We start from the raw sequence: 15,593 nt of genomic DNA, 5'->3' as shown, positions 1-15,593 counted from the left end.
ACTTCCAAATGATTTGAAATACTTTTGAAACACTTAGGGGCAGATTTAGTGTGAGATTAGAGTTCACTACAAAAAAATATTATATTCATTCCTATGGGATTTTTAGAAGAGCATTTAGAGTTCACCATTTAATAAATACACTTCTAAAAATCCCATAGGAATGAATAGAAAGTGGGTGATCTCACATTTTGATACATCTGCCCACAGACTGCTGGAATCCTGACATATCTGCTATTTTTATAAAATATATAGTAGAAGGGAAAACAACAAAACATAGAAGCAAAATGCATTCTTGAATTAACAGCGATGAACCTTTTGTCTACAGTGATATTCTGAGATATGCAATTGGTCTTCATTTTTTATGGTTTTGGTTTAGCTATTAGTTCAGCAGCTTTCCAGTTTGGAATTTACGCAGCTATCTGGTTGCTAAGGTCCATGTTACCCTAGCAATTAGACAGTGGCTTCAATAAGATGAATAGAAGAGGGCCTAACTAGAAACATAAGTAATAAATGCTAACAATAGCAGTAATAGTTTTTTGGGGGCAGAATTGGGAATGTGCCTGGTATGACATTAGCATTAGCAAATAAAGGGTAACCACTATGCTTCAAACAGATATAAGCTTAACATACATAGGGGCTGATTTACTAACCCACGAATCCGACCCGAATTGGAAAAGTTCCGACTTGAAAACGAACAGTTTGCGACTTTTTCGTATTTTTTCGGATTCTGTACGAATTTTTCGTTACCAATACGATTTTTGCGTAAAAACGCGAGTTTTTCGTATCCATTACGAAAGTTGCGTAAAAAGTTGCGCATTTTTCGTAGTGTTAAAACTTACGCGAAAAGTTGCGCATTTTTCGTAGCGTTAAAACTTAACGCTACGAAAAATGCGCAACTTTTCGCGTAAGTTTTAACGCTACGCAAAATGCGCAACTTTTTACGCAACTTTCGTAATGGATAGGAAAACTCGCGTTTTTACGCAAAAATCGTATTGGATCCGAAAAATTCGTAAAGAATCCGAAAAAATCGCAAAACATACGAAAAAATCGCAAAGTACCGATCATTACGAAAAAAACGCAATCGGACTCCATTCGACCCGTTCGTGGGTAAGTAAATCAGCCCCATAGTGTTCACACACCTATCACAGAGTAATACTGCACAGACTGAGACACCCCTTTGTTGTCTCTTTGATAACTGGTATGTGTTCACAGACGGGCCTGCCCGACATCTGGCCTGAAATCGGCCAGATCTCGATCGGGCAGGTTTGAAAATTAGTCAGATCTGGGACTGCATTGGCTCGTTGATGCAGTCCCCGAACCGACGGACACCTATACCCGTCGTTCTAATTCGAAATAGACCGAATTAGCCCGATATTGCCCACTCGTAGATGGGGATATTGGGAATAGATCTGCCAAGCAAGCAGATCGTAGCGTGTATGGCCACCTTAAGTAGAAAGGGTGACTGTGATTGGCTACATTTTCAATGATCACTGGGGTGTACCTTTGTGTTCTGCTTATGTGCAACGTAAGGCCTTATTTGTATAAATGAATATATCAGATGTCACAATCATGTTTCAGACAAAAGAAAAGGTAATTGAAGACTGCACTGACCTATGGTTCTAATGTAAGAGCACCATGCCTCTGGATCCTCTCTGTAGACTATTTCTGTGTGTGCATGTACTGTGCATAAGCACCTGGGCCAAAAAGCCAAGTAGCAGAAGAACAGGTGGTGCTCCTACAGCATTACCCCGGCCCAGTGCAAACAGGAACACTGACCCCGGCTCTCAAGTAATTATAATCACTGGGGATGAAGAGTAAGCAGCATTTGCACATTAGTTAAATTATTTAATAACATTTCATTCTTTTTCTACTGCAAATAAATTACCAAAAAAGCGGCTGTTATACTGAATTAAACACGGGTGCCTGGGTGAAATGTTACCCTTGCCGCCAGGGTCACCAAACACTAGCAGACCTTTAATATTAGCCACCAAGGTAACAAAACAATTATATCTGAAGCAATGCAAATACTGGGATCTTTAAATGCTACCAGGCATTTATTATCTGGCCATATTAAACCCTTGAAATTAGACACCCTTTATATAAAACCAACTTGTGGCTGCATATCTGAGGGGCAGATGTATCAAAATGTGAGTTTAGAGCTTAATACATAAAAACTCGCCCACGTTCTATTCATTCCTATGGGATTTTTAGAAGCATATTTTTCAAGGGGTGAAAGAATTCACCAACTGATTTATACACTTTTTGAAATCCCACAGGAACGAATAAAACATGGGTGAGTTTTTGTGTATTAAGCGCTAAACTCACATTTTTAAAAATCTGCCCCCTAAGCCTCATCCAATAGTCCTACCCAATACAATGGCTAGGAGTGTAATGCAACACTGGGTTATCACCAGAACTGTGAAAACAGTGCAATCTGTTTAGCCAATACAGAGAGAGAAGCCACTGTAGCATATGCACTTCCCCGTTACAAGCCATTTCTCCGGTTTAACAAGTCACATTCTGTGTCTTGTCAGTGGTAAGATAATGCTCAGTTTCTGTGTTTCTAAAAAGCTTCCTGCATCAAACAGAAGAAACTGCCTTGACAAACCATGGGTAGGCTAATCACACCACTAATGGCATTGCAATAAGGAGAAGGGTTAATTAGCCCCATTCATGGCCTCTTAGTTGCAGGAGTACAGAAACACGTTTGCCAATCCATAAAATAAATTCCTATATAATCAAGAATTGGCTGCATATATGGCTTATGTTAGAGAATGGTCATGCCACTTACACCAGTGCCTGAATCATATTATCTAGATAATAATATATGCGTTTTTCAAGTATAAATTAGCCAGGCACATTCTGGGCATTTCCAGTGCAGTTTGGCAAAACAGCATTGAACTTTGACATGTCAAGCTTATTGAAACATAACAAGGATGGTACTGCATTGGCTGGGAAAACACTCTCACAAGTCAGCCTGTACAGCTAGAAAAGGACTTGAATGAAATCCTTCTGATAATGAGGAGTAATCCTGCAACCTAGCAGAATTCCTAGTCAGTAGCAGCTGCTCTGGGTCGGGACCCTTCTCTTCTTCAGCATGCGATAGTAGAAGTTTTCATCCCTAAACTCATATTCGTCCGTTATGTGCTGGATGACGCCTCCTTTGAGCAGCCTTTCTCCGTACTTCACAGCTTCACCTCGATCGGGAGCAAGTCCCACCTCCACTAGCCAGCTCACCAGGTCGGAACCCCAGAAGACCCCTGGGGAGGTCCTTGCACCACACCTGCATGTCAAAGGAAGGATTCACCCATATGTTCTGTAAATCTTGTACCAGCGCTGCATAATGGTCAGCAGGTAAAGAGGAACAGAGAGGAAGACAGGAAAGACAGCATGATAAAAGTATATTAGGATAGAACAAAACAGATTTATAGGATGTTACTGTGACAGCAATGCAAAAAAAATATATATTTTTTAATGGGGGGGGGGGGGGGGGTCATGAACTAGCAGGCAAAGATTCAGTGCCTCCATATGTAATGAAAGGCACTAAGTTTGCCCAGGAGCAGTAACCAATAAGATGTTTGCTTTTAAACAACTGACCAGTAAATGCTTCCTGCTGATTGGTTGGTATGGGTTACTGCTCCTGGGCAACCTTAGTGCCTTTTATTACATAACCTCAATGTGTGTGTATTATATAATGCATTGTTAGTTTAAAATGCAAGCTGTATTATAAAGATGTAAAGGAAACAAAACATCTGAAGGACAGTTGTTAGCTTATATATAACTGCTGTAAAAGTCCTTTTTTGTATGGTAGTTAAACATTGCTAGAAATTTTGTCTAGGTGCTTAATATAGTTTGACTTAAAAGAATATTTACCAAAAACTATTTACATACACTTGTCATTTCTCCCGGGCACCTATATATTTGCTTTACTGATAAGCTTCGAGGCAGCCAGGTATGCTTTTGAGTGACCCGAGAAAAGCAAAAAGCTAACAAACTAGCACAAGTCTCATGACTTTCATTCAAGTGATGATTGAAAAATTGATACTGGGAGCCACTCAAACACTCTCAGATTATACCATTTCTTGGTGTGGAGTTGTTAAGCAATTATATTTCTTTCAGGCACCACAATTATGTTAAAACGAATAACTGAAGCAGGTAAGGACAGGGGAGGCACAATCCGCGTCCCTGCACCCACCTAACTAGACAAGGAACTAAATTCCATGTATTGACAAACTAGAAATTAGAGAGCAAATCCAGGCAATGCTGGCACCAAAAAGTGTGCCAAAGTGTGCCAATCTGTCACACTTTGGGGGACTTCACTATAGTGTTTTTTCTCTCAATGTGCCATTAATCATGTAATTTCTAGCAAATATTATGCAAACCAGAACCCATTTCCTTAAGCAAATTTGACACTTTGTTTTTATTGTGGCGGACTGAGACCGCAGAAAGGGTATTTTATCCTTTAGCTCTACTATATTTGATCTTCTAGATCCCATTGTAAAGCTGGCCCTACACATTCAGATTTTACATAACCAACAGATACTTTATATTATGTTAAGTGACCTATTAAAAAATATCTCCAAACTGGAATATATATATCAGTACATATTGCTCTTCTACATCTTTTCCCTTGAGCCGCCATTTAGTGATGGGCTGTGTGCTCCCTCAGAGATCACATGACAGGAAATAATGTAGCTCTAACTGTAACAGGAAGTAGTGTGGGAGCAAAAGGCAGAACTCTGTCCATTAATTGGCTGATGGGGCCTAGCATGTATGTGTGCCTTGGCTTGTTTGTGTGCACTCCTATAATCCCAGGAAGCGGCCCTTAATTCTTAAAATGGCAATTCTCTATTTAGGAGTACCCAATAGCACATACTACTTAAATGAATGTAAATGGTTCATTTAGATGAAGCAGGGTTTTACATATGAGCTTGTTTATGCAATATATTTTTATAGAGACCTATATTGTTTGGGGGAAAAGGATTCCTTAAATACAACAATATAAAACGTTCAGATTGAAATTGTAGGATTAAAGTCCTAAAAATAACAAATCTGACAATGTTTTGGCCACGAAAGTCATGTCCCGGAAATGCACTGCAGGTCACTCAAGGATATCGTCAGATAGGCAATACATGCTCATATTATATTATCCAACAGAAATTTTCTAACCTGTCCAATCAACTTAATCCCAGTCAGATGACAGCACGTACCTTCTCTCCTTGACTATATTTCGGATACAAAGATCTTTGTGGTACTGTACAAACTGATGACAAGTCATTCGTATATCTTCAGGCAGCCTTGCTTCTTCAGCATTCACATTTGATTCCCGACTGTTCCAGAGGAACTCAAGTCTAGAAAACCAAAGAGAATAAATGGATATATTAACAAAAGCTTAAAGGAGAAGTAAAGTTAAAATCACTGGGGGGTATCAAATGTTAGGCACCCCCAGTGATTAAGATAACTTACCTGATACCCTGGGCAGGTGTTCCTATTAGCAGAAAATTGCACCAGCCTGGGGTACACGCAGGCGAGTGATCCTCTTCCTTCTCTGTCATTTTGCTACGATTCTGGGGCCTACGCTCAGCCGGCACAAAGAAAGAAGATGAAAGAGGATTGGTCACCTGCATGTACCCCAGGCCGGTGCGCCCTTTTGCGAACAGAAGCACTAGCCTGGAGTAACAGGTAAGTGATTAAAATCACTGGGGGGTGCCTGACATTTTTGCACCCCCCCCCCCTTTCCTTCTCCTTTAAGGCCTGCTATGCTTGTTACATTGCTTTGAAAGTGCTGCTCCTAGCACACATGAACTATAGTTTAATAGAAAGATCAACAGAGCAAGAAGAAAAAGCTAAAGAAGAGGTATAAATGACAGGCAAGAAATAAAGCAAAATAAACACTTTACTTAGCAGCAGGCTATTGTCAGATGAACGGTTACAACATTCCCTGTGACTTTATAGAAAGAATGCAAACATACCTTTTTTTGCATGGAAGAATAATCAAGTGTTTGTCCAGTCCAAAAATTGCAAATGAAATTAAACCCTATAAAATAAAAAAAGATATAGAGGAAATGTAGATTGTTTTCTGATAATATAATTATACTTCAATTCATCTGCATCCTCATCTCGGATATACAGGATTCATAAGAGATTACTGAACACAGGAGACATAGGCATTCTAAAATGTCTCTAGATTTTCCATACCATCACTTTTTAAAGGAGATTTCAAACATACAATGTTGTCCACTGAATGCCGGGAAATCCATTTAGAGCTAAATTAGTTTTGTACATACTGAAATTATGCACATTTTCACTGTTAATTTACAAAAAATATATAATGCTTTCCACCCAGTTCATACATATGACATTGTTTAACTCCTGGCATGGAAGAGGATGTGTACAAGGAGGTATCTGGCACAATTTAACTAGCTCTTATATGTGACATATCATAATTGTAAGTGACAAATTACAACATTTAATGAGAAAGATGTCTCTCCAGATTTTCCCTCAGGCTTCAATTGAGTTTTTTTCTGATTCTGGCTCACTGAATCACAAAAAAACTATATTTATAGTGGGCAAGAAAGACACCCCAAACTTCCAAGATGTATAGTAAAGAATTTTTACACTTGAAAATGCCCAACAAAACAGAAATCTGGAATCTAAAGTTGTTAAAGGAGAAATATTGGATAAATGGGAAAAACCCTAATTTTGTAGGCAATTATGAATAATATCCGGTGCTGGTTTCCCTTTGGGCTAAACATTAATCCTCTCTGTAACAATGGCCCCTTTATTGGAGCTCCCTATAGATCCTATCACTTCTCTGTCCAGTGTGAAATGAAGAGTGGGCGTGTCCTAACAGTCCCTGCCAGAAGCACAGAAGGAGGGGGAGAGCCAATCACAGCCCTGCACTCACACAAGCACCGACAGGCTTCAGTTCCCTATCAGGGCAGCCTAGCTGCTGATTGCTTCCTATCCTACAGTGCAGTGTACGGAGGGCCGCCGGCTTACCAGCTCATCCAGAGAATTCAGCCAGCAGGAAGTGGAACAGATGGGCGGGGCTAGTGGGGTTTTTGTGGAATTTCTCAATAAATCAGTCTGAAACACAACTTTTTTAAGCACAATCCTTCTATATCTAGAGGAGTATAATTCCCTGGTACATTCATAATTTTTTTAGGATATGTCTCCTTTAAATGTATGGCAGGTGAATTTGCCCTCCCACATGTCGAACTATAGGGTTGAAATTTGGGCTTAGTAGATTAATTCATACCTAAAGCGAGAACTAAGAACTTTATTTGATTCATGCTCTAAGCCACGAACCCTTTTAAGTGAATAAACTCGCAACTTGAACTTTAGGTGTACAGGTATGGGATCCCTTATCCAGAAAGTTCAGAATCATCTCCCATAGACTCCATTATAAGCAAATAATTCTAAGTTTTAAAAATGATTTCCTTTTTCTCTGTAATTATAAAACAGTGCCTTATACTTCATCCTGCCTTGTACTTGATCCCGCCTTGTACTTGATCCCAACTAAGATTTAATTAATCCTTATTGGAGGCAAAACAAGCCTATTGGGTTTATTCAATATTTAAATGGTTTTTAACAGACTTAAGGTATGGAGATCCAAATTACAGAAAGATCCCTTATCTGGAAAACCCTAGGTCCCCAGCATTCTGGATAACAGGTCCCATACCTTACCTGCTAAGTTCAACAAAATGTGGGGCCCATGATGGCTTTGCCTACTACATCAAATCCTTCCTCCACTACATACTATCTGTACATTTATTAGAATGCCTTCAGGGAAAAGCTAGCAAAATATTTGCTGGACCTTTACAGTGGCTATTTTACAGCTTTACATACTTCAAAATCAACAATAGGAGCTATTATAACCAGAATCCCCCCCAAAAAACAGGAGATGATATGAAAAATGTTAAAATGTCTGCCTATCTGAGCACTACCAAAAAGACTAAATAAAATTCAACAGGGGATTATTAACAGGGCCAGAAGAGATTCATACCTGACCAAAGTTAAATACAGCACAGAAGAACTGCAGTTCAACATAGAGTCTTCCTGGTTCCCTGTTGAAAAGCCACCAGAAACAGCTAGAAACATTCTGAAAACAAAAATCATAAACAAGAAAGAGGACAATAGATTATAATGCTATAAAAAGTGACAATTTTACTGCATTACTGATGGGCCTACAGATAAATGCAAACAGGAATTAATGTGCTCAACTCCCATTCTCATTAATAAATATCTATTCACAAAACACAGGCTCCGGTTATTTTGATGTGTTTGTTTTAACAGGCAAATAAGAGACTTACAGCAAGAAGGCCGACAACAAGAAACAGGCAGAGTAAGACGTGTCTGGCCATTTGTCCATCCCCGCTGTTGATCTGCTGTTCCTCTTGGGATAATAAACATCTCTGAGTGTTGCAGCGTGTGAGGCATTCATGAGCTTAAAGGGAGCAAAACTCATTTCAGTTAAGATGTTTCCTTTCCAAAAAATTTTAGAATCTAAAAACCTTTTTTTCCTCTTATTTTTTAGTAAGAAAGGTGATTAGGTACTAATGCTAAGTAGAGTAAAATCAAATATGTTTACTGTACTGATAATGTCATTGGTGCCTTTTTTACAGAATACAGAAGAAGAGCTCTAGAGCTCTGGAGGAAAATATTTTATTCAAGGGGGGCGCCTTTCATATTGCCACCCTCCAAGGAATTCCATGTGTGTAAAAACATGTGGCAGTCATTTTGGAGATAACACTCAGCCGGCATTACGCCAACAAGGACACCGTACCTTCCTCAATGCTTGGAGGGGTATTTATATTCAGTGCAGTTGCCGACTCCACAGAAGGACACACATCTCCATTCTCCTTGTTGCATGCACAGAAATCTGCAGAAAGAACACCCATGCACTTTACCTATAACTTAATAATAAGTACAGGGGGTTGAACATACAGGGAATAATATACACTCTATTTGACAGAACATAACGGACTGTGTAACCCAGAGAATGGCAACCTTAGGCACTCAAGATTTTGCAAAACTCACAACTGCCAGCAGTAACTCCTAGAGCTGCACAGGGTGAATACTTGGAGTTCTGGTAAAGCTGAAGTGGCTGCGGCTGCTCTAAACTATTTTATAAACATGATTTAAAACACAGGTGCCTAAAAGGTAGACTATGTTCTACCAGAAGATCTCAGGCAGGTGCCCAGCACATTCACACATAGATCTATTAGATCACCCTTCGGGTACAGTATTTCTTTTTTCTCAAACAATGGTTTTTAAAGGAAAAGTAACACCAAAACAGGAAAGTGTTTTAAATTAATTAAAATATAATGTACAGTTGCCCTGTGCTGGTAAAACTGGTAAGTTTGCAACAGAAATGCTAATATAGTTTATATAAATGAGCGGCTATGTCAACACGGGGGCAGCCATTGAAGTTGGGAAAAAGGAGAAAAGGCACAGGCACATAGCAGATAACAGATAAGCTTTGTAGAATATAATTGGGTTTTATCTGTTATCTGCTAAGTAACCTGTGCCTTTTCTCCTGTAAATGGCTGCCCACGTGGCTACACAGAAGCTTTATTTATATAAACTATAGTAGTCTTTCTAAGGAAAACACACCAGTTGTACCAGTGCAGGGCAGCATTACATTATATAGTAATTACTTTTATACACTTTCATTTTTTGGTGTTACTTGTCCCTTTAAGGCAATCTAAACTAAAATGATGAAACAAATTGCCCACTGAGCACTTTTGCAATTTACAGAAATGTTCTATTTTTAGTGGTTTTCAATTTTTAGATTACTAATACCAAGCTTGTTGTTCAACTGAGAGTAAGCAACCATAGGGTAATGCATAGGAAGTACATAGCAAACACATAGACAGACTAACTGACACTCAGTGGTCTAAAACTGCTAATATCCATTAAACTACTAATTTCTACTAAAACTTGAAAATTAAGTTGCAAAAGTGCTCTTAGTGCCAGTGATTTCATTAAAAGGGACCTGTCACCCAAAGATACAATTTCAAATTATTTTCTATTGTGTTTGTTAAGCAAAATAAACTTCGCTTACACTGTATAAATTATATAATTATAATTATATTTCCTTCAGCCTTGGTATTCATAATTGCACCAAGCAGGCAGATGCCATACTGTTATTAAGGCAAGTTTTGTATCACCCCACAATCTGTGTATGTGCCAGAATGGGGGAGCTGATACCAATGCCCAAGCACTAGCAACACAATTAGATGGTGAGGAGCGAAGGGAAAAGTGAGTGCTGAATGGAAAGTTTAATCCTAAGGCATAGAGGTGGGGAAGGCAATATTACATTACATTAACATTTATTTATAAAGCGCCAACATATTCCGCAGCGCTGTACAATAAGTGGGTTACATACATTGGACATACAGAGTAACATATAAAGCAATCAATAACCGATACAAGAGGTGAAGAGGGCCCTGCCCAAAAGAGCTTACAATCTACAAGATATGATTGACAGCTGTGATTTTTAAATGCCTTTATAATGGGTTTGGATGTCTTATGTATATATAAAAATGAATTTGGGTTCCATGTTTAATTTGTAAAGAACTTTAATTATACAGCTTTTAATGTCTGGGTGACAGGTCCCCTTTAATTCATGTCTCTCCAATCTCTCTGCCTTCAAGAGATCTCTAAAAACGCATTTATTCAGAGAAGCTTACCCTAATCTAGTTTAGCAATACCCTGTGCCACACCTCTCACAACTCTGGTCATGCCCATTCCCACACCTTGTGTCTCAACCCTTTCTCCTTGTAGATTGTAAGCTCTTTTGGGCAGGGCCCTCTTCACCTCTTGTATCGGTTATTGATTGCTTTATATGTTACTCTGTATGTCCAATGTATGTAACCCACTTATTGTACAGCGCTGCGGAATATGTTGGCGCTTTATAAATAAATGTTAATGTAATGTCTTAGATCCCCTTTATCGGAATACCAAAGTCTTCCATATGGTGGGCCATATATCATACAGTAAATAACAAATATCTGTGAGCAAAGAGATATTAAAAAAGTAATGTCATACAAAGGAGTCTATAAAGCAATTTTGTTTTTTTAATTAATCCTAATTTAAAAATACCTGGATTTTTTTTTTGTATTACCTCTTTCTGTTGAAAGTGAAGAAGTACTGGCCAAAGTAGGACTGTCTGGCTTTGAATCCTCCATGTTGTTGACTGACCTGTTGCTGTTGTTTTGGGAAGAGTGAAGCAACACGTGGTAGTTCCCATCCTGGCCACTTCGACTCATACACATAAGAGAGATGCCTGACAACAATATACTGCAGGACAAGATCACTGCTGTGCAGATTATCTGGAGCAGGTGTGTGAGAGAGAGAAGGAAAGAGTGAGATAGGAGTTTTGGCCAGGGCCCTCTTCACCTATTGCAGTGCTGTCCAACTTCTACGGTGCCGAGGGCCGGAATTTCTCTAGCATACATGGTGGAGGGCCGCTAATGGAAGCCAGTTTTGACCACTCCCCTTTTTGAAACCACACCCACTTCAAACCACACCTATTTTATCACAATGGTGGTAGCACAGCAAAATCCCAAATGCTTGGTCCTTACTGTGGGGATATCAACCATCATTCAAATGTGAAAGAATTATGTCATATTAAGACACACCCTTAAATTCCATATGCCTCCTCCTCCCCTGTGGATAGCAGAGCAACCCCCAGTACATAATTTCACACCTTGGGGACCATTTAATGGCTATTTCCAACTGCTAACAAACTCCCACAACAAACCCCTGCCAGGTTCACCTCCCACAGGCAGCATAGGACAGGCAGAGTATGGCATACACAAGCAGGGTAGGGCAGGCAGAGTATGGCACACACAGGCAGGGTAGGGCAGGCAGAGTATGGCACACACAGGCAGCACTCTGCCTGTCCTATGCTGTTTCTGTGTGCCATACTCTGCCTGTCCTACCCTGCCTGTGTGTGCCATACTCTGCCTTACCTATGCTGCCTCTGTGTGCCATACTCTGCCTGCCCTACCCTGCCTGTGTGTGCCATACTCTGCCTGCCCTACCCTTCCTGTGTGTGCCATACCCTCCCTGACCTATGCTGCCTGTGTGTGCCATACTCTACCTGCCCTATGCTGGCTGTATGTGCCATACTCTGCCTACAGTACCTATGTCTGAGGTGTGAGGAAGTGAACAATGGGAGTGATTACAGTCTGAGCCTGAGGTGTGAACACTGCAGGGGGTGAACAATGCAGAGATTAAAAGGTGTGAAAAACACAGGGGATTACATATTTAAACAATACAGAGGGATTACAGCCTGAATCTGAGGTGAGAACCATGCAGGGGGGCAGTTAATCACAGTACTGATACCATTTAATGCTTATTCAAAGGTAAGCCATCAAAGCAGCCAGACAGGTGGGGGGCCGCACAGAGGGGGGTCGCGGGCCGCCAGTTGGACAGCACTGACCTATTGTATCGGTTATTGATTGCTTTATATGTTACTCTGGCGCTTTATAAATAAATGTAAATAAAAATAATAAACATCAAACTTTAACACAATTGAAATTCATTTTTCATTTACGTCATGGCTGGATCCTCCCTCATCTTTTCATTGACCTGTTAAATTCACTAAAGTCTTTGCTTTGCAAAATACATTCTAAACAATGTGACACTGTTCAAAGTGTGCCACCATCACCCCAATGCCAAAGTGTGCCACCATGAGCCCCATACTACTACTGTATTGTATAGGTGAACTTCAAGCTTACCTGGGACGTTCCATAGAAGAAAGCAGAGTCAATACTGTCTAGGTCACGCTCCCCAGCACTCAGCAGTATACACACAACTAGTACAGGGACACTGGGTGGGGGAAACCAAAGGATATAGTAACTCGTCATATTAAAGGGGTTGTTCACCTTTAAATTAACTTTTAATATGATGCAGAGAGTGATAATCCGATACAATTTGCAATTGGTCTTCATTTTTTCTTATTAGTGGTTTTTAAACTATTTAGCCTTTTGTTAAGCAGCTCTTCATTTTTCAAGGTCAGCTGGTTGCTAGGATCCAAATTGCTTTAACAACCAGGAAGTGGTTTGAATGAGAAACAGTAATATGAATAGGAAAGAGTCTGAACAAAAAGATAAGTAATAGCAAATAACAATAACATTGTAGCTTTACAGAGCAATAGTTTATATGCTGCTGGGGTCAGTGATCCCCATTTGAGTCAGAAGGCGGCAAAATTTAAAAAACTATAAAGAATGAAGACCAATTGAAAAGTTGCTAAGAACTGTCCATTCTATAGCACACTAAGGGCTCTGGCACACGGGGAGATTAGTCGCCCACGACAAATCTCTCCTGTTCGCGGGCAACTAATCTCCCCGAATTGCCATCCCACCAGCGAAAATGTAAATCACCGGTGGGATGGCATACGTGGCGGCGCGATTTCAGTGAAATTGCGGAAGTTTCCTCTCAAGGCAACTTCCGCGATTTCACTGAAATCGCACTGCCGCGTATGCCATCCCACCGGCGATTTACATTTTCGCCGGTGGGATGGCATTTCGGGGAGATTAGTCGCCTGAGACACAGGAGATTTGTCGCGGGCGACTAATCTCCCTGTGTGCTAGAGCCCTAAAAGTTAAATACACCTTTAAAGTCTTGTTGTAAATAGGAAAACTTACATCTCTACTGTGGTAAAACTTCTGATCCTCCACTACAACCATCTATCATTTTTACTTTTAATTGCTGTTTATAAACCACTTGAGTTCAGTTGTAGCCAAATCTGGAAGTGTTAGCACAGCTATAAATGTTACGTAAAATGATATTAAACTGAATTTCTTTATAAAATACACCCCCCTGAAATGACTAAAACAGTTGCCTCACATAGTGAAAGAGCCTTATGATCATTTAAATGTAATTTTGTTATTCTGCACTTGTAAAAATTCTGTTTGCTTCAGAAGCTCTCAAAGTTTCCATTCCAATCCTGTAACCACTAGAAGAACTGCTGGAATGTAACTATTGTTAACTGAATTAGAGTGGGCTCTAGAACTGTGTGCCTGCTTCAGATCACATCACTGATTACAAGACTCCATGTCCATGAGTTTGTATGCACAGAAATTCAAACACTTACCCCCATCCAGCCAATACTAGAAAAACAACTGGAACTTTCCCATCTCGTTTTTTTAACAAAACCAAGGACAGAGAGAGGAGACCTGCAATGCAGAAAGACAGGATTAAAGGACGCTAGAATCACATTTCATTTTTCTGATTTTTTTCTATTTACGAATAAGACAGTTTCGAATATAAGACACTTTGCATCCTGCAGAACAGGGTGCAAAGTGCAAAAAAGGGGTTGCAATCCCCCATATTTTTTGCATTTTACATAAGACAGAACTCTGCCCATTAATTGGCTGATGTAGGCTAGCATGTATGTGTGCCTTGGCTTGTTTGTGTGCACTGTGAATCCTATGATCCCAGGAGGCAGCCCTTAATTCTTAAAATGACAAGTTTCACAAATGGTTTTGAGCAGCGAGTGTACTTTTAAAGAAAAGAAATAACTACCATAAAAAGAAATACAATTAAACTTGTGGCCTCCACCCCCAAGAATGTTTTCTGTTAAAACTTAATAATCATTAACAACCAAAGATTAATCAAAACACACTCAGTAGCACAAATATACAAATACCTGTCCAAAAATAAGAGCTGTAGAGGGCACTGTACAGAATTACAAAGACTAGAATCTGCCCCACCACGTTTCTCTCCTGTATGATAAAGTTCCACAACACCATTCCAACACACGTGATTAACTGTAAGAAACCAAAAAAAGAATGGGGTAGCCAAAGTGTTTTTGCCAATTCCCATCACAATATCAAAATATAATGCATGCTACCATTAATGCAAAACATGATAGACTCCTATTCCAGAATTATTATTATTATTATTATTTTATTTTGTCTTCAGTTGGAGGTGAAAGGCTAGTGGTTGCTTTTACTACAACCAGGCTCAGGTCCAAGAGGACACTCAGGACAGCTGTCATATTAACAAATGTCATATGGGAGTTATGCAATATGCTGTAGCACAAATGGAAATGTGCAGTGTGGGGACATGGTGTTGCTGTGTGTTGTTATTTCTGGGCACTGAACTGGAGAGGCACTGAGCAGGGGCACTACAGAGAATCAGAGCAGTGTATCACAGAACCACTAAGATTGGTAATTAGATTACACAGTGACAGATACATATGGGAAAAGCTTTCAAAGCTTGTGGAGAGCAGGCTGAAAGGGGTTAGGGTGTGCCTAAAGTTTCTAGTGCTATATCTAAATCTATAAAAAAAATACCTGAGAAAGAAGCAAATTGGAAGTAAGTAGATGAGGAAGCCGTTTGTATTTCTTGCTCAAAAGCAAGACAGCAAGGGACCAGATCTGTATGGAGAAAACACATTTTATATAAATAGTAGAGTATCTGTGCAGAATTCAAGGTACAGGTACTACAATGTCCCTTTTATTTAGTAATTTCCCACTGCTCTGTGTGCTTATCCTGACCCATCTAACCAACAGAATACACAGCTGGTTATATATACGGATTACTACATTAATACACCACAATACCGTACACCA

General features: G+C 39.7%; 1 protein-coding gene across 5 annotated transcripts in view; it reads right to left on the bottom strand.

The window, feature by feature from the left end:
- Nucleotides 1–15,593, bottom strand: part of gpr155 (G protein-coupled receptor 155) — a 31,620-nt gene that overhangs the window by 1,931 nt on the left and 14,096 nt on the right. The window contains exons 6-16 of one of the 5 annotated variants that reach the window (XM_012971215.3): nucleotides 15,315–15,398; nucleotides 14,666–14,786; nucleotides 14,111–14,192; nucleotides 12,753–12,843; nucleotides 11,132–11,339; nucleotides 8,789–8,884; nucleotides 8,316–8,449; nucleotides 8,009–8,104; nucleotides 5,973–6,037; nucleotides 5,211–5,351; nucleotides 1,863–3,283 (exon numbers count right to left, since the gene is read on the bottom strand). In XM_012971215.3, the coding sequence (XP_012826669.1) occupies nucleotides 3,055–3,283; nucleotides 5,211–5,351; nucleotides 5,973–6,037; nucleotides 8,009–8,104; nucleotides 8,316–8,449; nucleotides 8,789–8,884; nucleotides 11,132–11,339; nucleotides 12,753–12,843; nucleotides 14,111–14,192; nucleotides 14,666–14,786; nucleotides 15,315–15,398 (1,347 nt within the window). In that variant the 3' untranslated portion in view covers nucleotides 1,863–3,054. Of the gene's footprint in view, nucleotides 1–1,862; nucleotides 3,337–5,169; nucleotides 5,354–5,972; nucleotides 6,038–8,008; nucleotides 8,105–8,315; nucleotides 8,450–8,788; nucleotides 8,885–11,131; nucleotides 11,340–12,752; nucleotides 12,844–14,110; nucleotides 14,193–14,665; nucleotides 14,787–15,314; nucleotides 15,399–15,593 lie in introns of those variants that run through there. The other 4 variants (XM_002934615.5, XM_031893230.1, XM_031893231.1 and 1 more) reach the window with 4 other exon arrangements.

This window comes from Xenopus tropicalis, chromosome 9, assembly GCF_000004195.4.
Source record: "Xenopus tropicalis strain Nigerian chromosome 9, UCB_Xtro_10.0, whole genome shotgun sequence".
NCBI classification, from domain to species: domain Eukaryota; kingdom Metazoa; phylum Chordata; class Amphibia; order Anura; family Pipidae; genus Xenopus; species Xenopus tropicalis.
The sequence above is the reverse complement of the archived record's forward strand: the minus strand, read 5'-3'. Positions and strand labels throughout refer to the sequence as shown.